This window comes from Osmerus eperlanus, chromosome 1 (assembly GCF_963692335.1).
Source record: "Osmerus eperlanus chromosome 1, fOsmEpe2.1, whole genome shotgun sequence".
Lineage (NCBI taxonomy): Eukaryota > Metazoa > Chordata > Actinopteri > Osmeriformes > Osmeridae > Osmerus > Osmerus eperlanus.
Window position 1 is genome coordinate 2682406 of NC_085018.1, and position 24254 is coordinate 2706659.

At 49.7% G+C, this 24254-nt stretch overlaps 1 protein-coding gene across 1 annotated transcript in view; it reads right to left on the minus strand.

Moving 5' to 3' along the window:
• Positions 1 to 24254, minus strand: part of LOC134030402 (GTPase IMAP family member 6-like) — a 67555-nt gene that overhangs the window by 22021 nt on the left and 21280 nt on the right. The window contains exons 2-3 of the mRNA XM_062474038.1: positions 20588 to 20758; positions 19662 to 20359 (exon numbers count right to left, since the gene is read on the minus strand). Coding sequence (XP_062330022.1) covers positions 19662 to 20359; positions 20588 to 20758 — 869 coding nt within the window. The remainder of the gene's footprint in view (positions 1 to 19661; positions 20360 to 20587; positions 20759 to 24254) is intronic.

Consider the following 24254-nt stretch of genomic DNA (forward strand, 5'->3'; position numbering starts at 1 on the left):
CTTCCTAGAGCTCCTGCTATACCTCCTCCTACTCTTCCTACAGGTACTGCTAAACCTCCTCTTACTCCTCCTACAGCTGCTGTCGTAGCTCCTGCTACTCTTCCTACAGCTCCTGCCATACCTCCTCTTACTCTTCCTACAGCTGCTGTCACAACTCCTTTTACTCTTCCTACAGCTCCTGCTACTCTTCCTACAGCTCCTGCTACTCTTCTTACAGCTCCAGCTACTCCTGCTACAGCTCCTGATACTCTTCCTACAGCTCCAGCTCCAGCTCCTGCTACTCCTCCTACAGCTCCTGCTACTCTTCCTACAGCTCCAGCTACTCCTGGTACAGCTTCTGCTACTCTTCCTACAGCTCCAGCTCCAGCTCCTGCTACTCCTCTTACGGCTCCTGCCACACTTCCTACAGCTCCAGCTACAGCTCCTGCTACTCCTGTTATAGCTCCTGCTACTCCTCCTACAGCTCCTGCCATACCTTCTCCTACTCTTCCTACAGCTGCTGTCACAACTCCTTTTACTCTTCGTACAGCTCCTGCTACAGCTCCTGCTACTCCTCCTACAGCTCCTGCTACTCCTCCTACAGCTCCAGCTGCTGCTACTCTTCCTACAGTTCCTGCTACTCCTTTTACAGTTCCTGCTACTCCTCCTACAGCTGCTGTCACAACTCCTTTTACTGTTCCTACAGCTCCTGCTACTCTTCCTACAGCTCCAGCTACTCCTGCTACAGCTCCTTCTACTCCTCCTACAGCTCTTGCTACTCTTCCTACAGCTACTGCTATAGCTCCTCTTACTCCTCCTACAGCTGCTGTCGTAGCTCCTGCTACTCTTCCTACAGCTCCTGCTACTCTTACTACAGCTCCAGCTACTCCTGCTACAGCTCCTGCTACTCTTCCTACAACTTCTGCTATACCTCCTCCTACTCCTCGTACAGCTGCTGTCACAGCTTCTTTTACTCTTCCTACAGCTCCAGCTACAGCTCCTGCTACTCCTGTTACAGCTCCTGCTACTCCTCCTACAGCTCCTGCCATACCTCCTCCTACTCTTCCTACAGCTGCTGTCACAACTCCTTTTACTCTTCCTACAGCTCCTGCTACTCTTCCTACAGCTCCTGCTACTCTTCCTACAGCTCCAGCTACTCCTGCTACAGCCCCTGCTACTCTTCCTACAGCTTCTGCTATACCTCCTCCTACTCCTACTACAGCTGCTGTCCCAGCTCCTTTTACTCTTCCTACAGCTCCTGCTACTCCTCTTACAGCGACTGCTACTCTTCCTACAGCTCCAGATACAGCTCCTGCTATTCCTCCTACAGCTCCTGCTACTCTTCCTACAGCTCCAGCTGCTGCTACTCTTCCTACAGCTCCTGCTACTCCTGTTACAGTTCCTGCTACTCCTCCTACAGCTGCTGTCGCAACTCCTTTTACTCTTCCTACAGCTCCTGCTACTCTTCCTACAGCTCCAGCTACTCCTGCTACTCCTCCTACAGCTCCTGCTACTCTTCCTACAGCTACTGCTATAGCTCCTCTTACTCCTCCTACAGCTGCTGTCGTAGCTCCTGCTACTCTTCCTACAGCTCCTGCTAATCTTCCTACAGCTCCAGCTCCTACTACTCCTCCTACAGCTCCTGCTCCAGCTCCTACTACTCCTCCTAAAGCTCCAGCTGCTGCTACTCTTCCTACAGCTCCTGCTACTCCTGTTACAGTTCCTGCTACTCCTCCTACAGCTGCTGTCACAACTCCTTTTACTCTTCCTACAGCTCCTGCTACTCCTCCTACAGCTCCTGCCATACCTCCTCCTACTCTTTCTACAGCTGCGGTCACAGGTCCTTTTACTCTTCCTACAGCTCCTGTTACACTTCCTACAGCTCCAGCTACTCCTGCTAAAGCTTCTGCTACTCTTCCTACAGCTTCTGCTATACCTCCTCCTACTCCTCCTACAGCTGCTGTCAAAGCTCCTTTTACTCTTCTTACAGCTCCTGCTACTCTTCCTACAGTTCCTACTATACCTCCTCCTACTCTTCCTACAGCTGCTGTTACAGCTCCTTTTACTCTTCCTACAGCTCCTTCTACTCCTCCTACAGCTCCTGCCATACATCCTCCTACTCTTTCTACAGCTGCTGTCACAACTCCTTTTACTCTTCCTACAGCTCCTGCTACTCCTCTTACAGCTACTGCTACTCTTCCTACAGCTCCAGCTACAGCTCCTGCTACTCCTGTTACAGCTCCTGCTACTCCTCCTAGAGCTCCTGCCATACTTCCTCCTACTCTTCCTACAGCTGCTGTGACAACTCCTTTTACTCTTCCTACAGCTCCTGCTACTCTTCCTACAGCTCCTGCCATACTTCCTCCTACTCTTCCTACAGCTGCTGTTACAGCTCCTTTTACTCTTCCTACAGCTCCTTTTACTCTTCCTACAGCTCCTGCTACTCTTCCTACAGCTCCAGCTACTCCTGCTACAGCTCCTGCTACTCTTCGTACAGCTTCTGCTATACCTCCTCCAACTCCTCCTACAGCTGCTGTCACAGCTCCTTTTACTCTTCCTACAGCTCCTGCTACTCTTCCTACAGCTCCTGCTATACCTCCTCCTACTCTTGCTACAGCTGCTGTTACAGCTCCTTTTACTCTTCCTACAGCTCCTGCTACTCCTCCTACAGCTCCTGCCATACCTCCTCCTACTCTTTCTACAGCTGCTGTCACAACTCCTTTTACTCTTCCTACAGCTCCTGCTACTCCTCTTACAGCGACTGCTACTCTTCCTACAGCTCCAGCTACAGCTCCTGCTACTCCTCCTACAGCTCCTGCTACTCTTCCTACAGCTCCAGCTGCTGCTACTCTTCCTACAGCTCCTGCTACTCCTGTTACAGTTCCTTCTACTCCTCCTACAGCTGCTGTCACAACTCCTTTTACTCTTCCTACAGCTCCTGCAACTCTTCCTACAGCTCCAGCTACTTCTGCTACTCCTCCTACAGCTCCTGCTACTCTTCCTACAGCTACTGCTATAGCTCCTCTTACTCCTCCTACAGCTGCTGTCGTAGCTCCTGCTACTCTTCCTACAGCTCCTGCCATACCTCCTCTTACTCTTCCTACAGTTGCTGTCACAGGTCCTTTTACTCTTCCTACAGCTCCAGCTACTCCTGGTACAGCTCTTGCTACACTTCCTACAGCTCCAGCTACAGCTCCTGCTACTCCTGTTACAGCTCCTGCTACTCCTCCTACAGCTCCTGCCATACCTCCTCCTACTCTTCCTACAGCTGCTGTCACAACTCCTTTTACTCTTCGTACAGCTCCTGCTACAGCTCCTGCTACTCCTCCTACAGCTCCAGCTGCTGCTACTCTTCCTACAGTTCCTGCTACTCCTGTTACAGTTCCTGCTACTCCTCCTACAGCTGCTGTCACAACTCCTTTTACTCTTCCTACAGATCCTGCTACTCTTCCTACAGCTCCAGCTACTCCTGCTACAGCTCCTGCTACTCTTCCTACAGCTTCTGCTATACCTCCTCCTACTCCTCCTACAGCTGCTGTCACAGCTCCTTTTACCCTTCCTACAGCTCCAGCTACAGCTCCTGCTACTCCTGTTACAGCTCCTGCTACTCCTCCTACAGCTCCTGCCATACCTCCTCCTACTCTTCCTACAGCTGCTGTCACAACTCCTTTTACTCTTCCTACAGCTCCTGCTACTCTTCCTACAGCTCCTGCTACTCTTCCTACAGCTCCAGCTACTCCTGCTACAGCTCCTGCTACTCTTCCTACAGCTTCTGCTATACCTCCTCCTACAGCTGCTGTCCCAGCTCCTTTTACTCTTCCTACAACTCCTGCTACTCTTCCTACAGCTCCTGCTACTCCTCTTACAGCGACTGCTACTCTTCCTACAGCTCCAGCTACAGCTCCTGCTACTCCTCCTACAGCTCCTGCTACTCTTCCTACAGCTCCAGCTGCTGCTACTCTTCCTACAGCTCCTGCTACTCCTGTTACAGTTCCTTCTACTCCTCCTACAGCTGCTGTCACAACTCCTTTTACTCTTCCTACAGCTCCTGCTACTCTTCCTACAGCTCCAGCTACTTCTGCTACTCCTCCTACAGCTCCTGCTACTCTTCCTACAGCTACTGCTATAGCTCCTCTTACTCCTCCTACAGCTGCTGTCGTAGCTCCTGCTACTCTTCCTACAGCTCCTGCCATACCTCCTCTTACTCTTCCTACAGTTGCTGTCACAGGTCCTTTTACTCTTCCTACAGCTCCAGCTACTCCTGGTACAGCTCTTGCTACACTTCCTACAGCTCCAGATCCTGCTACTCCTCCTACAGCTCCTGCTACACTTCCTACAGCTCCAGCTACAGCTCCTGCTACTCCTGTTACAGCTCCTGCTACTCCTCCTACAGCTCCTGCCATACCTCCTCCTACTCTTCCTACAGCTGCTGTCACAACTCCTTTTACTCTTCGTACAGCTCCTGCTACAGCTCCTGCTACTCCTCCTACAGCTCCTGCTACTCCTCCTACAGCTCCAGCTGCTGCTACTCTTCCTACAGTTCCTGCTACTCCTGTTACAGTTCCTGCTACTCCTCCTACAGCTGCTGTCACAACTCCTTTTACTCTTCCTACAGATCCTGCTACTCTTCCTACAGATCCAGCTACTCCTGCTACAGCTCCTGCTACTCTTCCTACAGCTTCTGCTATACCTCCTCCTACTCCTCCTACAGCTGCTGTCACAGCTCCTTTTACCCTTCCTACAGCTCCAGCTACAGCTCCTGCTACTCCTGTTACAGCTCCTGCTACTCCTCCTACAGCTCCTGCCATACCTCCTCCTACTCTTCCTACAGCTGCTGTCACAACTCCTTTTACTCTTCCTACAGCTCCTGCTACTCTTCCTACAGCTCCTGCTACTCTTCCTACAGCTCCAGCTACTCCTGCTACAGCTCCTGCTACTCTTCCTACAGCTTCTGCTATACCTCCTCCTACAGCTGCTGTCCCAGCTCCTTTTACTCTTCCTACAACTCCTGCTACTCTTCCTACAGCTCCTGCTATACCTCCTACTACTCTTCCTACAGCTGCTGTTACAGCTCCTTTTATTCTTCCTACAGCTCCTGCTACTCCTCCTACAGCTCCTGCCATACCTCCTCCTACTCTTTCTACAGCTGCTGTCACAACTCCTTTTACTCTTCCTACAGCTCCTGCTACTCCTCTTACAGCGACTGCTACTCTTCCTCCAGCTCCAGCGACTGCTACTCCTCCTACAGCTCCTGCTACTCTTCCTACAGCTCCAGCTGCTGCTACTCTTCCTACAGCTCCTGCTACTCCTGTTACAGTTCCTGCTACTCCTCCTACAGCTGCTGTCACAACTCCTTTTACTCTTCCTACAGCTCCTGCTACTCTTCCTACAGCTCCAGCTACTCCTGCTACTCCTCCTACAGCTCCTGCTACTCTTCCTACAGCTACTGCTATAGCTCCTCTTACTCCTCCTACAGCTGCTGTCGTAGCTCCTGCTACTCTTCCTACAGCTCCTGCTAATCTTCCTACAGCTCCAGCTCCTACTACTCCTCCTACAGCTCCTGCTCCAGCTCCTGCTACTCCTCCTAAAGCTCCTGCTACACTTCCTACAGCTCCTGCTACTCTTCCTACAGCTCCAGCTGCTGCTACTCTTCCTACAGCTCCTGCTACTCTTCCTACAGCTCCAGCTACTCCTGCTACAGCTCCTGCTACTCCACCTACAGCTCTTGCTACTCTTCCTACAGCTACTGCTATAGCTCCTCTTACTCCTCCTACAGCTGCTGTCACAACTCCTTTTACCCTTCCTACAGCTCCTGCTACTCTTCCTACAGCTCCAGCTGCTGCTACTCTTCCTACAGCTCCAGCGACTCCTGCTACAGCTCCTGATACTCCTCCTACAGCTCTTGCCACTCTTCCTACAGCTACTGCTATAGCTCCTCTTACTCCTCCTACAGCTTCTGTCGTAGCTCCTGCTACTCTTCCTACAGCTCCTGCTACTCCTGTTACAGTTCCTGCTACTCCTCCTACAGCTGCTGTCACAACTCCTTTTACTCTTCCTACAGCTCCTGCTACTCCTCTTACAGCTACTGCTACTCTTCCTACAGCTCCAGCTACAGCTCCTGCTACTCCTCCTACAGCTCCTGCTACTCTTCCTACAGCTCCTGCTACTCCTCCTACAGCTCCTGCCATACCTCCTCCTACTCTTCCTACAGCTGCGGTCACAGGTCCTTTTACTCTTCCTACAGCTCCTGTTACACTTCCTACAGCTCCAGCTAATCCTGCTAAAGCTTCTGCTACTCTTCCTACAGCTTCTGCTATACCTCCTCCTACTACTCCTACAGCTGCTGTCACAGCTCCTTTTACTCTTCTTACAGCTCCTGCTACTCTTCCTACAGCTCCTACTATACCTCCTCCTACTCTTCCTACAGCTGCTGTTACAGCTCCTTTTACTCTTCCTACAGCTCCTTCTACTCCTCCTACAGCTCCTGCCATACATCCTCCTACTCTTCCTACAGCTGCTGTGACATCTCCTTTTACTCTTCCTACAGCTCCTGCTACTCTTCCTACAGCTCCAGCTACTCCTGCTACAGCTCCTGCTACTCTTCGTACAGCTTTTGCTATACCTCCTCCAACTCCTCCTACAGCTGCTGTCACAGCTCCTTTTACTCTTCCTACAGCTCCTGCTACTCTTCCTACAGCTCCTGCTACTCCTCCTACAGCTCCTGCCATACCTCCTCCTACTCTTTCTACAGCTGCTGTCACAACTCCTTTTACTCTTCCTACAGCTCCTGCTACTCCTCTTACAGCGACTGCTACTCTTCCTACAGCTCCAGCTACAGCTCCTGCTACTCCTCCTACAGCTCCTGCTACTCTTCCTACAGCTCCAGCTGCTGCTACTCTTCCTACAGCTCCTGCTACTCCTGTTACAGTTCCTGCTACTCCTCCTACAGCTGCTGTCACAACTCCTTTTACTCTTCCTACAGCTCCTGCTACTCTTCCTACAGCTCCAGCTACTTCTGCTACTCCTCCTACAGCTCCTGCTACTCTTCCTACAGCTACTGCTATAGCTCCTCTTACTCCTCCTACAGCTGCTGTCGTAGCTCCTGCTACTCTTCCTACAGCTCCTGCCATACCTCCTCTTACTCTTCCTACAGTTGCTGTCACAGGTCCTTTTACTCTTCCTACAGCTCCAGCTACTCCTGGTACAGCTCTTGCTACACTTCCTACAGCTCCAGATCCTGCTACTCCTCCTACAGCTCCAGCTCCAGATCCTGCTACTCCTCCTACAGCTCCTGCTACACTTCCTACAGCTCCAGCTACAGCTCCTGCTACTCTTGTTACAGCTCCTGCTACTCCTCCTACAGCTCCTGCCATACCTCCTCCTACTCTTCCTACAGCTGCTGTCACAACTCCTTTTACTCTTCCTACAGCTCCAGCTCCAGCTCCTGCTACTCCTCCTACAGCTCCTGCTACTCTTCCTACAGCTCCAGCTACTCCTGGTACAGCTTCTGCTACTCTTCCTACAGCTCCAGCTCCAGCTCCTGCTACTCCTCTTACGGCTCCTGCCACACTTCCTACAGCTCCAGCTACAGCTCCTGCTACTCCTGTTATAGCTCCTGCTACTCCTCCTACAGCTCCTGCCATACCTTCTCCTACTCTTCCTACAGCTGCTGTCACAACTCCTTTTACTCTTCGTACAGCTCCTGCTACAGCTCCTGCTACTCCTCCTACAGCTCCTGCTACTCCTCCTACAGCTCCAGCTGCTGCTACTCTTCCTACAGTTCCTGCTACTCCTTTTACAGTTCCTGCTACTCCTCCTACAGCTGCTGTCACAACTCCTTTTACTGTTCCTACAGCTCCTGCTACTCTTCCTACAGCTCCAGCTACTCCTGCTACAGCTCCTTCTACTCCTCCTACAGCTCTTGCTACTCTTCCTACAGCTACTGCTATAGCTCCTCTTACTCCTCCTACAGCTGCTGTCGTAGCTCCTGCTACTCTTCCTACAGCTCCTGCTACTCTTACTACAGCTCCAGCTACTCCTGCTACAGCTCCTGCTACTCTTCCTACAACTTCTGCTATACCTCCTCCTACTCCTCGTACAGCTGCTGTCACAGCTTCTTTTACTCTTCCTACAGCTCCAGCTACAGCTCCTGCTACTCCTGTTACAGCTCCTGCTACTCCTCCTACAGCTCCTGCCATACCTCCTCCTACTCTTCCTACAGCTGCTGTCACAACTCCTTTTACTCTTCCTACAGCTCCTGCTACTCTTCCTACAGCTCCTGCTACTCTTCCTACAGCTCCAGCTACTCCTGCTACAGCCCCTGCTACTCTTCCTACAGCTTCTGCTATACCTCCTCCTACTCCTACTACAGCTGCTGTCCCAGCTCCTTTTACTCTTCCTACAGCTCCTGCTACTCCTCTTACAGCGACTGCTACTCTTCCTACAGCTCCAGATACAGCTCCTGCTATTCCTCCTACAGCTCCTGCTACTCTTCCTACAGCTCCAGCTGCTGCTACTCTTCCTACAGCTCCTGCTACTCCTGTTACAGTTCCTGCTACTCCTCCTACAGCTGCTGTCGCAACTCCTTTTACTCTTCCTACAGCTCCTGCTACTCTTCCTACAGCTCCAGCTACTCCTGCTACTCCTCCTACAGCTCCTGCTACTCTTCCTACAGCTACTGCTATAGCTCCTCTTACTCCTCCTACAGCTGCTGTCGTAGCTCCTGCTACTCTTCCTACAGCTCCTGCTAATCTTCCTACAGCTCCAGCTCCTACTACTCCTCCTACAGCTCCTGCTCCAGCTCCTACTACTCCTCCTAAAGCTCCAGCTGCTGCTACTCTTCCTACAGCTCCTGCTACTCCTGTTACAGTTCCTGCTACTCCTCCTACAGCTGCTGTCACAACTCCTTTTACTCTTCCTACAGCTCCTGCTACTCCTCCTACAGCTCCTGCCATACCTCCTCCTACTCTTTCTACAGCTGCGGTCACAGGTCCTTTTACTCTTCCTACAGCTCCTGTTACACTTCCTACAGCTCCAGCTACTCCTGCTAAAGCTTCTGCTACTCTTCCTACAGCTTCTGCTATACCTCCTCCTACTCCTCCTACAGCTGCTGTCAAAGCTCCTTTTACTCTTCTTACAGCTCCTGCTACTCTTCCTACAGTTCCTACTATACCTCCTCCTACTCTTCCTACAGCTGCTGTTACAGCTCCTTTTACTCTTCCTACAGCTCCTTCTACTCCTCCTACAGCTCCTGCCATACATCCTCCTACTCTTTCTACAGCTGCTGTCACAACTCCTTTTACTCTTCCTACAGCTCCTGCTACTCCTCTTACAGCTACTGCTACTCTTCCTACAGCTCCAGCTACAGCTCCTGCTACTCCTGTTACAGCTCCTGCTACTCCTCCTAGAGCTCCTGCCATACTTCCTCCTACTCTTCCTACAGCTGCTGTGACAACTCCTTTTACTCTTCCTACAGCTCCTGCTACTCTTCCTACAGCTCCTGCCATACTTCCTCCTACTCTTCCTACAGCTGCTGTTACAGCTCCTTTTACTCTTCCTACAGCTCCTTTTACTCTTCCTACAGCTCCTGCTACTCTTCCTACAGCTCCAGCTACTCCTGCTACAGCTCCTGCTACTCTTCGTACAGCTTCTGCTATACCTCCTCCAACTCCTCCTACAGCTGCTGTCACAGCTCCTTTTACTCTTCCTACAGCTCCTGCTACTCTTCCTACAGCTCCTGCTATACCTCCTCCTACTCTTGCTACAGCTGCTGTTACAGCTCCTTTTACTCTTCCTACAGCTCCTGCTACTCCTCCTACAGCTCCTGCCATACCTCCTCCTACTCTTTCTACAGCTGCTGTCACAACTCCTTTTACTCTTCCTACAGCTCCTGCTACTCCTCTTACAGCGACTGCTACTCTTCCTACAGCTCCAGCTACAGCTCCTGCTACTCCTCCTACAGCTCCTGCTACTCTTCCTACAGCTCCAGCTGCTGCTACTCTTCCTACAGCTCCTGCTACTCCTGTTACAGTTCCTTCTACTCCTCCTACAGCTGCTGTCACAACTCCTTTTACTCTTCCTACAGCTCCTGCAACTCTTCCTACAGCTCCAGCTACTTCTGCTACTCCTCCTACAGCTCCTGCTACTCTTCCTACAGCTACTGCTATAGCTCCTCTTACTCCTCCTACAGCTGCTGTCGTAGCTCCTGCTACTCTTCCTACAGCTCCTGCCATACCTCCTCTTACTCTTCCTACAGTTGCTGTCACAGGTCCTTTTACTCTTCCTACAGCTCCAGCTACTCCTGGTACAGCTCTTGCTACACTTCCTACAGCTCCAGCTACAGCTCCTGCTACTCCTGTTACAGCTCCTGCTACTCCTCCTACAGCTCCTGCCATACCTCCTCCTACTCTTCCTACAGCTGCTGTCACAACTCCTTTTACTCTTCGTACAGCTCCTGCTACAGCTCCTGCTACTCCTCCTACAGCTCCAGCTGCTGCTACTCTTCCTACAGTTCCTGCTACTCCTGTTACAGTTCCTGCTACTCCTCCTACAGCTGCTGTCACAACTCCTTTTACTCTTCCTACAGATCCTGCTACTCTTCCTACAGCTCCAGCTACTCCTGCTACAGCTCCTGCTACTCTTCCTACAGCTTCTGCTATACCTCCTCCTACTCCTCCTACAGCTGCTGTCACAGCTCCTTTTACCCTTCCTACAGCTCCAGCTACAGCTCCTGCTACTCCTGTTACAGCTCCTGCTACTCCTCCTACAGCTCCTGCCATACCTCCTCCTACTCTTCCTACAGCTGCTGTCACAACTCCTTTTACTCTTCCTACAGCTCCTGCTACTCTTCCTACAGCTCCTGCTACTCTTCCTACAGCTCCAGCTACTCCTGCTACAGCTCCTGCTACTCTTCCTACAGCTTCTGCTATACCTCCTCCTACAGCTGCTGTCCCAGCTCCTTTTACTCTTCCTACAACTCCTGCTACTCTTCCTACAGCTCCTGCTACTCCTCTTACAGCGACTGCTACTCTTCCTACAGCTCCAGCTACAGCTCCTGCTACTCCTCCTACAGCTCCTGCTACTCTTCCTACAGCTCCAGCTGCTGCTACTCTTCCTACAGCTCCTGCTACTCCTGTTACAGTTCCTTCTACTCCTCCTACAGCTGCTGTCACAACTCCTTTTACTCTTCCTACAGCTCCTGCTACTCTTCCTACAGCTCCAGCTACTTCTGCTACTCCTCCTACAGCTCCTGCTACTCTTCCTACAGCTACTGCTATAGCTCCTCTTACTCCTCCTACAGCTGCTGTCGTAGCTCCTGCTACTCTTCCTACAGCTCCTGCCATACCTCCTCTTACTCTTCCTACAGTTGCTGTCACAGGTCCTTTTACTCTTCCTACAGCTCCAGCTACTCCTGGTACAGCTCTTGCTACACTTCCTACAGCTCCAGATCCTGCTACTCCTCCTACAGCTCCTGCTACACTTCCTACAGCTCCAGCTACAGCTCCTGCTACTCCTGTTACAGCTCCTGCTACTCCTCCTACAGCTCCTGCCATACCTCCTCCTACTCTTCCTACAGCTGCTGTCACAACTCCTTTTACTCTTCGTACAGCTCCTGCTACAGCTCCTGCTACTCCTCCTACAGCTCCTGCTACTCCTCCTACAGCTCCAGCTGCTGCTACTCTTCCTACAGTTCCTGCTACTCCTGTTACAGTTCCTGCTACTCCTCCTACAGCTGCTGTCACAACTCCTTTTACTCTTCCTACAGATCCTGCTACTCTTCCTACAGATCCAGCTACTCCTGCTACAGCTCCTGCTACTCTTCCTACAGCTTCTGCTATACCTCCTCCTACTCCTCCTACAGCTGCTGTCACAGCTCCTTTTACCCTTCCTACAGCTCCAGCTACAGCTCCTGCTACTCCTGTTACAGCTCCTGCTACTCCTCCTACAGCTCCTGCCATACCTCCTCCTACTCTTCCTACAGCTGCTGTCACAACTCCTTTTACTCTTCCTACAGCTCCTGCTACTCTTCCTACAGCTCCTGCTACTCTTCCTACAGCTCCAGCTACTCCTGCTACAGCTCCTGCTACTCTTCCTACAGCTTCTGCTATACCTCCTCCTACAGCTGCTGTCCCAGCTCCTTTTACTCTTCCTACAACTCCTGCTACTCTTCCTACAGCTCCTGCTATACCTCCTACTACTCTTCCTACAGCTGCTGTTACAGCTCCTTTTATTCTTCCTACAGCTCCTGCTACTCCTCCTACAGCTCCTGCCATACCTCCTCCTACTCTTTCTACAGCTGCTGTCACAACTCCTTTTACTCTTCCTACAGCTCCTGCTACTCCTCTTACAGCGACTGCTACTCTTCCTCCAGCTCCAGCGACTGCTACTCCTCCTACAGCTCCTGCTACTCTTCCTACAGCTCCAGCTGCTGCTACTCTTCCTACAGCTCCTGCTACTCCTGTTACAGTTCCTGCTACTCCTCCTACAGCTGCTGTCACAACTCCTTTTACTCTTCCTACAGCTCCTGCTACTCTTCCTACAGCTCCAGCTACTCCTGCTACTCCTCCTACAGCTCCTGCTACTCTTCCTACAGCTACTGCTATAGCTCCTCTTACTCCTCCTACAGCTGCTGTCGTAGCTCCTGCTACTCTTCCTACAGCTCCTGCTAATCTTCCTACAGCTCCAGCTCCTACTACTCCTCCTACAGCTCCTGCTCCAGCTCCTGCTACTCCTCCTAAAGCTCCTGCTACACTTCCTACAGCTCCTGCTACTCTTCCTACAGCTCCAGCTGCTGCTACTCTTCCTACAGCTCCTGCTACTCTTCCTACAGCTCCAGCTACTCCTGCTACAGCTCCTGCTACTCCACCTACAGCTCTTGCTACTCTTCCTACAGCTACTGCTATAGCTCCTCTTACTCCTCCTACAGCTGCTGTCACAACTCCTTTTACCCTTCCTACAGCTCCTGCTACTCTTCCTACAGCTCCAGCTGCTGCTACTCTTCCTACAGCTCCAGCGACTCCTGCTACAGCTCCTGATACTCCTCCTACAGCTCTTGCCACTCTTCCTACAGCTACTGCTATAGCTCCTCTTACTCCTCCTACAGCTTCTGTCGTAGCTCCTGCTACTCTTCCTACAGCTCCTGCTACTCCTGTTACAGTTCCTGCTACTCCTCCTACAGCTGCTGTCACAACTCCTTTTACTCTTCCTACAGCTCCTGCTACTCCTCTTACAGCTACTGCTACTCTTCCTACAGCTCCAGCTACAGCTCCTGCTACTCCTCCTACAGCTCCTGCTACTCTTCCTACAGCTCCTGCTACTCCTCCTACAGCTCCTGCCATACCTCCTCCTACTCTTCCTACAGCTGCGGTCACAGGTCCTTTTACTCTTCCTACAGCTCCTGTTACACTTCCTACAGCTCCAGCTAATCCTGCTAAAGCTTCTGCTACTCTTCCTACAGCTTCTGCTATACCTCCTCCTACTACTCCTACAGCTGCTGTCACAGCTCCTTTTACTCTTCTTACAGCTCCTGCTACTCTTCCTACAGCTCCTACTATACCTCCTCCTACTCTTCCTACAGCTGCTGTTACAGCTCCTTTTACTCTTCCTACAGCTCCTTCTACTCCTCCTACAGCTCCTGCCATACATCCTCCTACTCTTCCTACAGCTGCTGTGACATCTCCTTTTACTCTTCCTACAGCTCCTGCTACTCTTCCTACAGCTCCAGCTACTCCTGCTACAGCTCCTGCTACTCTTCGTACAGCTTTTGCTATACCTCCTCCAACTCCTCCTACAGCTGCTGTCACAGCTCCTTTTACTCTTCCTACAGCTCCTGCTACTCTTCCTACAGCTCCTGCTACTCCTCCTACAGCTCCTGCCATACCTCCTCCTACTCTTTCTACAGCTGCTGTCACAACTCCTTTTACTCTTCCTACAGCTCCTGCTACTCCTCTTACAGCGACTGCTACTCTTCCTACAGCTCCAGCTACAGCTCCTGCTACTCCTCCTACAGCTCCTGCTACTCTTCCTACAGCTCCAGCTGCTGCTACTCTTCCTACAGCTCCTGCTACTCCTGTTACAGTTCCTGCTACTCCTCCTACAGCTGCTGTCACAACTCCTTTTACTCTTCCTACAGCTCCTGCTACTCTTCCTACAGCTCCAGCTACTTCTGCTACTCCTCCTACAGCTCCTGCTACTCTTCCTACAGCTACTGCTATAGCTCCTCTTACTCCTCCTACAGCTGCTGTCGTAGCTTCTGCTACTCTTCCTACAGCTCCTGCCATACCTCCTCTTACTCTTCCTACAGTTGCTGTCACAGGTCCTTTTACTCTTCCTACAGCTCCAGCTACTCCTGGTACAGCTCTTGCTACACTTCCTACAGCTCCAGATCCTGCTACTCCTCCTACAGCTCCAGCTCCAGATCCTGCTACTCCTCCTACAGCTCCTGCTACACTTCCTACAGCTCCAGCTACAGCTCCTGCTACTCTTGTTACAGCTCCTGCTACTCCTCCTACAGCTCCTGCCATACCTCCTCCTACTCTTCCTACAGCTGCTGTCACAACTCCTTTTACTCTTCGTACAGCTCCTGCTACAGCTCCTGCTACTCCTCCTACAGCTCCTGCTACTCCTCCTACAGCTCCAGCTGCTGCTACTCTTCCTACAGTTCCTGCTACTCCTGTTACAGTTCCTGCTACTCCTCCTACAGCTGCTGTCACAACTCCTTTTACTCTTCGTACAGCTCCTGCTACAGCTCCTGCTACTCCTCCTACAGCTCCTGCTACTCCTCCTACAGCTCCAGCTGCTGCTACTCTTCCTACAGTTCCAGCTACTCCTGCTACAGCTCCTGCTACTCTTCCTACAGCTTCTGCTATACCTCCTCCTACTCCTCCTACAGCTGCTGTCACAGCTCCTTTTACTCTTCCTACAGCTCCAGCTACAGCTCCTGCTACTCCTGTTACAGCTCCTGCTACTCCTCCTACAGCTCCTGCCATACCTCCTCCTACTCTTCCTACAGCTGCTGTCACAACTCCTTTTACTCTTCCTACAGCTCCTGCTACTCTTCCTACAGCTCCTGCTACTCTTCCTACAGCTCCAGCTACTCCTGCTACAGCTCCTGCTACTCTTCCTACAGCTTCTGCTATACCTCCTCCTACTCCTCCTACAGCTGCTGTCCCAGCTCCTTTTACTCTTCCTACAACTCCTGCTACTCTTCCTACAGCTCCTGCTATACCTCCTCCTACTCTTCCTACAGCTGCTGTTACAGCTCCTTTTACTCTTCCTACAGCTCCTGCTACTCCTCCTACAGCTCCTGCCATACCTCCTCCTACTCTTTCTACAGCTGCTGTCAAAACTCCTTTTACTCTTCCTACAGCTCCTGCTACTCCTCTTACAGCGACTGCTACTCTTCCTACAGCTCCAGCTCCAGCTCCTGCTACTCCTCCTACAGCTCCTGCTACTCTTCCTACAGCTCTAGCTGCTGCTACTCTTCCTACAGCTCCTGCTACTCCTGTTACAGTTCCTGCTACTCCTCCTACAGCTGCTGTCACAACTCCTTTTACTCTTCCTACAGCTCCTGCTACTCTTCCTACAGCTCCAGCTACTCCTGCTACTCCTCCTACAGCTCCTGCTACTCTTCCTACAGCTACTGCTATAGCTCCTTTTACTCCTCCTACAGCTGCTGTCGTAGCTCCTGCTACTCTTCCTACAGCTCCTGCTAATCTTCCTACAGCTCCAGCTCCTACTACTCCTCCTACAGCTCCTGCTCCAGCTCCTGCTACTCTTCCTACAGCTCCAGCTCCTGCCATACCTCCTCCTACTCTTTCTTCAGCTGCTGTCACAACTCCTTTTACTCTTCCTACAGCTCCTGCTACTCCTCTTACAGCTACTGCTACTCTTCCTACAGCTCCAGCTCCTGCTACTCCTGCTAGAGCTCCTGCTACTCTTCCTACAGCTTCTGCTACAGCTCCTGCTACTCTTCCTACAGCTCCAGCTACTACTGCTACAGCTCCTGCTACTGTTCCTACAGCTCCTGCTACTCTTCCTACAGCTATTGCTATACCTCCTCCTGCTCCCTTTACAGCTCCTTTTACTCTTTCTACAGCTCCTGCTACTCTTCCTACAGCTCCAGCTACTCCTGCTACAGCTCCTGCTACTCTTCCTATAGCTCCTGCTACTCTTCCTACAGCTCCTGCTATACCTCCTCCTACTCCTCCTACAGCTGCTGTCACAGCTCCTTTTACTCTACCTACAGCTCCTGTTACTCTTCCTACAGCTCCAGCTACTCCTGGTACAGCTCCTGCTACCCTTCCTACAGCTCCTGCCATACCTCCTCCTACTCTTTCTACAGCTGCTGTCACAACTCCTTTTACTCTTCCTACAGCTCCTGCTACTCCTGGTACAGCTGCTGCTACTCTTCCTACAGCTACAGCTCCTGCTACTTCTCCTAAAGCTCCTGCTACACTTCCTACAGCTCCCGCTACAGCTCCTGCTACTCCTCCTACAGCTCCTGCCATACCTCCTCCTACTCCTCCTACAGCTGCTGTCACAACTCCTTTTACTCTTCCTGCAGCTCCTGCTACTCTTCCTACAGCTCCAGCTACTCCTGCTACAGCTCCTGCTACTCTTCCTACAGCTTCTGCTATACCTCCTCGTACTCTTCCTACAGCTGCTGTTACAGCTCCTTTTACTCTTCCTACAGCTCCAGCTACTCCTGCTACAGCTCCTGCTACTCTTACTACAGCTCCCGCTACTCCTGCTACAGCTCCTGCTACTTCTGGTACAGCTCTTGCTTCTCTTCCTACAGCTCCAGCTCCAGCTACTCTTACTACAGCTGCTCCTACTCTTCCTACAGCTGCTGTCACAGCTCCTTTTACTCTTCCTACAGCTCCTGCTACTCTTCCTACAGCTTCTGCTACTCCTCCTACATCTCCTGCCATACCTCCTCCTAATCGTTCTACAGCTGCTGTCACAGCTCCTTTTACTCTTCCTACAGCTCCTGCTACTCTTCCTACAGCTCCTGCTATGCCTCCTCTTACTCCTCCTACAGCTGCTGTCATAGCTCCTGCTACTCGTCCTACAGCTCCTGCCATACCTCCTCCTACTCTTCCTACAGCTGCTATCACTGCTCCTTTTACTCTTCCTACAGCTCCTGCTACTCTTCCTTCAGCTCCTGCTACTCTTCCTACAGCTCCAGCTACTCCTACTCCAGCTCCTGCTACTCTTCCTACAGCTCCTGCTACTCCTGCAACAGCTCCTGCTACTCTTCCTACAGCTCCTGCTATACCTACTCCTCCTACAGCTGCTGTCACAGCTCCTTTTACTCTTCCTACAGCTCCTGCTACTCTTCCTACAGCTCCTGCTACTCCTTCTACAGCTCCTGCCATACCTCCTCCTACTCTTCCTACTGCTGCTGTCACAGCTCCTTTTACTCTTCCTACAGCTCCAGCTCCAGCTCCTGCTACTCTTACTACAGCTGATGCTACTCGTCCTACAACTGCTGCCATACCTCCTCCTACTCTTCCTACAGCTGCTGTCACAGCTCCTTTTACTCTTCCTACAGCTCCTGCTACTTCTCCTACAGCTCCTTTTATTCTTCCTATAGCTCCTGCTACTCCTCCCACAGTTCCTGCTACTCTTCCTACAGCTCCATCTACTCCTGTTACAGCTCCTGCTACTCCTCCTACAGCTCCTGCCATACCTCCTCTTACTCTTCCTACAGCTGCTGTCACAGGTCCTTTTACTCTTCCTACAGCTCCAGCTACTCCCAGTACAGCTCCTACTACTCTTCCTACAGCTCCAGCTACATCTCCTGTTACTCTTCCTACATCTCCTGCCATACCTCCTCCTAATCGTTCTACAGCTGCTGTCACAGCTCCTTTTACACTTCCTACAGCTCCCGCTACTCTTCCTACAGCTGCTGTCACAGGTCCTTTTACTCCTGCTACAGCTCCTGCTACTCTTCCTACAGCTCCTGCTACTCCTGCAACAGCTCCTGCTACTCTTCCTACAGCTCCTGCTATACCTCCTCCTACTCCTCCTACAGCTGCTGTCACAGCTCCTTTTACTCTTCCTACAGCTCCTGCTACTCTTCCTACAGCTCCAGCTACTCCTGCTACAGCTCCTGCTATTCTTCCTACAGCTCCTGCTACTCTTCCTACAGCTCCTGCTATACCTCCTCCTACAGCTCCTGCCATACCTCCTCTTACTCTTCCTACAGCTGCTGTCACAGGTCCTTTTACTCTTCCTACAGCTCCTGCTACTCTTCCTACAGTTCCAGCTACTCCTGCTACAGCTCCTGCTACTCTTCCTACAGCTCCAGATCCTGCTACTCTTCCTACAGCTCCTGCAATACCTCCTCCTACTCTTCCTATAGCTGCTGTCACAGCTCCTGCTACTCTTCCTACAGCTCCAGCTCCTGCTACTCCTCCTACAGCTCCTGCTACTCTTCCTAAAGCTCCAGCTACTCCTGCTACAGCTCCTGCTACTCTTCCTACAGCCCTCGCTACTCCTCCTACAGCTCCTGCTACTCCTGGTACAGCTCCTGCTTCTCTTCCTACAGCTCCAGCTCCTGCTACTCTTCCTACAGCTCCTGCTACTCCTCCTACAGCTCTTGCCATACCTCCTCCTACTCTTCCTACAGCTGCTGTCACAGCTCCTTTTACTCTTCCTACAGTTACAGCTACTCCTGCCACAGCTCCTGCTACTCTTCCTACAGCTCCTGCTACTCCTCCTACAGCACCTGCTACTCCTGATACAGCTCCTGCTTCTCTTCCTACAGCTCCTGCTACTCCTGGTACAGCTCCTGCTTCTCTTCTTACAGCTCCAGCTCCTGCTACTCTTCCTACAGCTCCTGCTACTACTCCTACAGCTCCTGCCATACCTCCTCCTACTCTTCCAACAGCTGCTGTCACAGCTCCTGCTACTCTTCCTAGAGCTCCTGCTACTCCTGCTACAGTTTCTGCTACTTTTACTACAGCTCCTGCCATACCTCCTCCTACCCTTCCTACAGCTGCTGTTACAGCTCCTTTTACTACTCCTACAGCTCCTGCTATTCTTCCTACAGCGCTTGCTGCTCCTCCCACAGTTCCTGCTACTTTTCCTACAGCTCCTGCTATACCTCCTCCTACACCTGCTGTCACAGCTCCTGCTACTCTTCCTACAGCTGCTGTCACAGCTCCTGCTATTCTTCCTACAGCTCCTGCTACTCCTCCTATAGTTCCTGCTACTCTTCCTACAGCTCCTGCTATACGTCCTCCTAATCCTACACCTGCTGTTACAGCTCCTGCTACTCCTCCTACAGTTCCTGTTACTCTTCCTACAGCTCCTGCTATACGTCCTCCTACTCCTACACCTGCTGTTACAGCTCCTGCTACTCCTCCTACAGTTCCTGTTACTCTTCCTACAGCTCCTGCTATACCTACTCCTACACCTGCTGTTACAGCTCCTGCTACTCCTCCTACAGCTCCTGCTACTCCTCCTACAGCTCCTGCGATCCCTCCCCCTACTCTTCCTACAGCTGCTGTCACAGCTCCTTTTAATCCTACAGTTCCTGCTACTCTTACTACAGCTCCTGATATACCTCCTCCTACAGCTGCTGTTACAGCTCCTTTTACTCCTCCTACAGCGCCTGCTACTCTTCCTACAGCTCCTCCTACAGCTCCTTTTACTCCTGCTACAGCTCCTCCTACAGCTCCTGCTGTTCTTGCTATAGCTCCTATTGCAGCCAATACTGCTACAGCTAATCCTGCTATTATTCTCAACATCCCTTTCCGATTGATTGCTTCCTGAGCCTTCTTGTACATGTTATTTATGTAGTGCTGTCCCTCATTCCCCTCCACCATCCTCTTTATCTTCTCCAGAAGCTCTGGGACCTGAGTGTTGTTACATCTGGCTTTGTTATCAAAGACATGATATCTGTCCCCACATCTGTTAACTAAGTCTCTGAGGTCCTGCTTTTCTTGAATAAAGCTCTCTACTGTCTGTCCTTCCTCTAGAGCGTCACCATGAGTAAACAGCAGGATAGTTAAACCTGCAGCCTCTTTTCCAAAGTTATCCTGGATCCACCTCACACTGTCCCTAACCTGAGCGATTCTGGCCTTCAGACTGATGACCAGCAGGAAGGCATGAGGTCCTGGGAGGGACAACTCTACACACCTAGTTAACTCAGATTTAACTTCTGATAACAATAACCCACTATCAGTCGCTGTAGTGTCGATGACATCGATCTTCATCCCAGCCACCTGCCCACTCTGCTTCTCACACTTTGCAGTCACGCAGTTTGGAGAGAGTTTAGCCTTGAAGGCATAAGGTCTCCCCAGGATGGTGTTTCCTGAGGCACTTTTCCCTGCTCCCATCTTTCCCAGAAGAACGATCCTCAAAGTTGAGACTGTTAGAAGCAAAATTAACTGTTTACAACACTGTACACATTCTGTTCATATGCTTATACTGTAGATAGTGTATGTAGCCAACCTATCATCAAAAGTATTTTATATAGATATTACTGTGTAGTATCTGTTCTTTTGCATGTAATGATTCATCCAAATTTCTTTTGAGTTCATTTCTCCACCTTTCTGCTTCTCCACCTCATATCCTGTCTTTTCCCCTTTCCTCTCACCTTCACCTTGTGTCCTCCATCCATCCTCTTGTACTCCCCCCCCTGCAGGTCCTCTCCTCTCCAGGTAAGTGTCCAAGGTGTAAGGCTCTCCTGTGTTCTCCTCCACCACCTGCTCCATCTTCTCCAGCAGCCTGGTGACGTGTCCAGCGTTTATCTCTCCTTTGCTGAGTCCTGTCAACCATCCCAAAATAACCAGAAAAACAGGGGTGCATCAGTGACCTCTGCACACCCTGTCAACCATCCCATAATAACCAGGAGAACATGGGTGTATCAGTGACCTCTGCACACCCTGTAAACCATCCCATAATAACCAGGAGAACATGGGTGTATCCGTAACCTCTGCACATCCTGTTATGTTTTGAGTTTGTTGCTGTTATGTTTTTAGTTTGTTTCTGGTGCGGGTAGCATGGTGACATTGCCCGCAAGTGTTTCACATCTTGTTACATTGTTTCATGTTTCAGTTGACGCAGCTTCGAGATCATAACTGTTCATTCCTACGTAGCTTGTGGTTCATCAATTGTTTTTGGCCCCTTTGATAGCATCTTTGGTAAGATATTGTGGTTTTGAAATGTTGAGGTTTCTACCAAGACAAATATCTAATCTAAAAGTTGTTCTTATGTCCCGTATCTATATGTGTTTAATATTAGCGAAGCCCCCTGTGTCCGTTTGCACGGTTGTCAAGGTTACCAAAGTAAACATTATTTCTTTAGGTAAAACTGAGATTTTTTCTTTAAATGTACAAACTTTCTTAACTCACTCAAAAAATGTATACCGCATGCTGTCTGTAATATCTTCATTTTGTTCAGAAACAATACTTGGTTTACTTAGTATCGCTTGGCTCACCTAGACTAGTTAGTATGTAGCTAATATCAGCATTCTACTCCGTGCTGTAGCCAAGCTCGTACAGTTTCATGATTTCATAAGCCAATCTGTACATTAACATGCTTCTGTATTTACATTTAGACATTTACATTTAGTCATTTAGCAGACAGGGACATCCCCCCCGAGGCAAGTAGGGTGAAGTGCCAAGTTGACGCAGCAGGGAATCGAACCAGCGACCTTCTGATTACTAGCCCGATTCTCTAACCGCTCAGCCACCTGACTCCCTATTTATTTTGTAACATGTCACTGATACATTGTTATGTATTTTCTCAATTTTTACCTTCTTACACTTTCAATAAACCAACGTTATCTCCGGTGGATTGTTTGTGGGAAGAGTTTAGCTGCCTGTCAAACTATACTCAGCACAGTATAGGGAGGACAGAACATAACCTTTTGAGAATCCTGTCAAATTCAACAAAAACTAAGGGTTGTGGAAGAAATTGGGATTTCCTGTGTGCTTACATTATTCACTAATCAATATAACTAGTCATTGGATACTAGTTAGTATGTTCTCATGTAAGCTTGCTATTAATAAGAGTAGATGGTGTCTATGTGTCAGGGTTAATAGATGTTCGTGATCAGGAGAAAGTACTGGGTAAACGTCCTTGGTCATGACTACAAGGAGAGCGCCAACTATGATCTCTCTAGTCTGAGTGGTCATGTGTTGGGAGCTGTGAATCTCTTCCTCTGAGACTGTTGTAACGTCATTACTGCCTGACTGTCACTATCTATGTTTACATTCCTGTGCCCTATAAAAGATGGTCCTCCGGCTTTCAGAGCTGAGAGAGACATGATTGAGACCTAAGCCTGGTGTTGTGTGGTCATTTATTGTCAGAGGTCTGGTTTTCTCTCCCAATCTGCAGATTGATAATACTTATTAAAATCCAGAACTCAACTGAACTTAGTCACTCCGTTTATGAAGAGACGGACAAAACACTTTCTTCATCAATTGGCGTTGTCGAGCAGCAGGATTGCAGAACCAGATCCAGGAGAGACAAAACTAAATGGTAAGGGGATCCTTTTCCAAAACCCCATTCACGGACTGCTTTATGCTTGGTGCGCCTGCTGTCCCTCTGCGATGCTGGTAACGTAAACAATTTAAGAACCTTTTATTGTGACGTTCAGTTGGGAGCCTGGTCTTAGCAGACCAGAGTCTGCTAGGCCTCAACAGGAGGAAGATAATATTAGAGTTTTGGTTTAGTAAATTTGGGTCATTAATTGACTTGCTATTTTTACTTTGTCTTGGTCAGAGTTGGCAAACTCTGATAGCGTACAAGAACTCTGGTCGTGTGAAGTATTGAAAAAGTATGTAAAACAATCTGTGTTCTTGATCTGAGGCAAAGGATCTGTTAAGAGAATACGTCCCATACTCTTGATCTGGGGAAAAGGATCTGATAACAGAGAGTATGGTTTTACAGATGCAGACCAGGGGTGAACCAAACAAGGAAAGGTATGTGTTTCTTTTAAAATGCACGTTTACAGCTGAAAACTTTAGTTGAACAGACATCTTATGTTGGTTTGAATTGTATTAAGTTGAATTGTAACTGTATTAAGTTTTGTGTTGGGCTTTTCTCTTTTGAACAGAGATCTTAGTGGGACTTTTATTTTGGTTTGAATTGTAACTGTATTAAGTTTTGTTTTGGGCTTTTCTTAAGACCAAGCACAGTAGGTGGGCGGTCATAATGTATCAGGGTCACAGGCTTTATGCAAGAGACCAACTTTTAAGGGTAAAGTGGTTTTAAACAAGTTAGGGATACTTTGACAATGTAAAGGGGCAGTTAGGCTTTTAACTGACAAGGCATTTAATTATCAGCGAGGGAAACAATCAAATACTAAGGGAAAGATATAGACTGGCAGTTTATGAATTAACTCGTCCCTTTTAAGCACGAATTGTGGTTATTTTGTTACTTATGGAGTTGAGGAAATTATTGTATGCGCGTTCCCAAAGAGTTGGGTCTTTGTAGGCGCGTCCCATGATCGAGCGCCGGAGGGCGAGGATAGTTTGGCTTGAAAAAAGGCCATATTTGTAGTTCACTACCACATGATATTGTAGTTCTTTTATTCTTCAATATTGTGACCGTTTTACAGTGCTATGAGATTGTGCGACTGTTTTATAGTGCCATGTGATTTTGTGACTATATTCTAAAGTGCTGTGTGATTCTTGCTGCAGTAAATCATAAGAGCCTACCGTTATGAGATTTGTTACAGATACTTTGTAATTCAGTATGGGTAATCTAGCTTCCAGTACAGGAGCGATAGAGATGTTGTTAGTCCAGCCCGATATATGATTTGATTTACATGGAATTCAAGCAGTGTCAAGCATTGAGAGATGGCATGCGTGGATTAATCATGACCCGAGACATTGTTTTCCGCTGGAGTGAACGTTTGATGTAAAAAAAAAAAATATATATATATAGGAGAGTTTAAAAGCGGTTTTGAAAGACAAGGAAACAAGTCGGACGTGTAAACAATTTGTCAGCTGGCCAATGTTTATGATATGGTTAACTGAAGCTACGAGACGACGTGGCATTGTCTATCTTGAGAAAATACAATCAAATCAAGCTAAAACGGATTCTGATAGAGAAGCAAGAAATGACCCGGAGCGTCTTGAGACAGAGAAAAGATGATCAGACTGAACAAAGTCATAAAGTGAGGGAACTCAAGACATTGCTCGAACATGTTAACATGAAGTTGCTTGAACAGACTAACAGTGCCAAAAACTAATTGTGAGAAGTCAGTAGTTGTGAAACAGGCTGAAGGTAGCGCTAATTCTCAAGGGAAACGA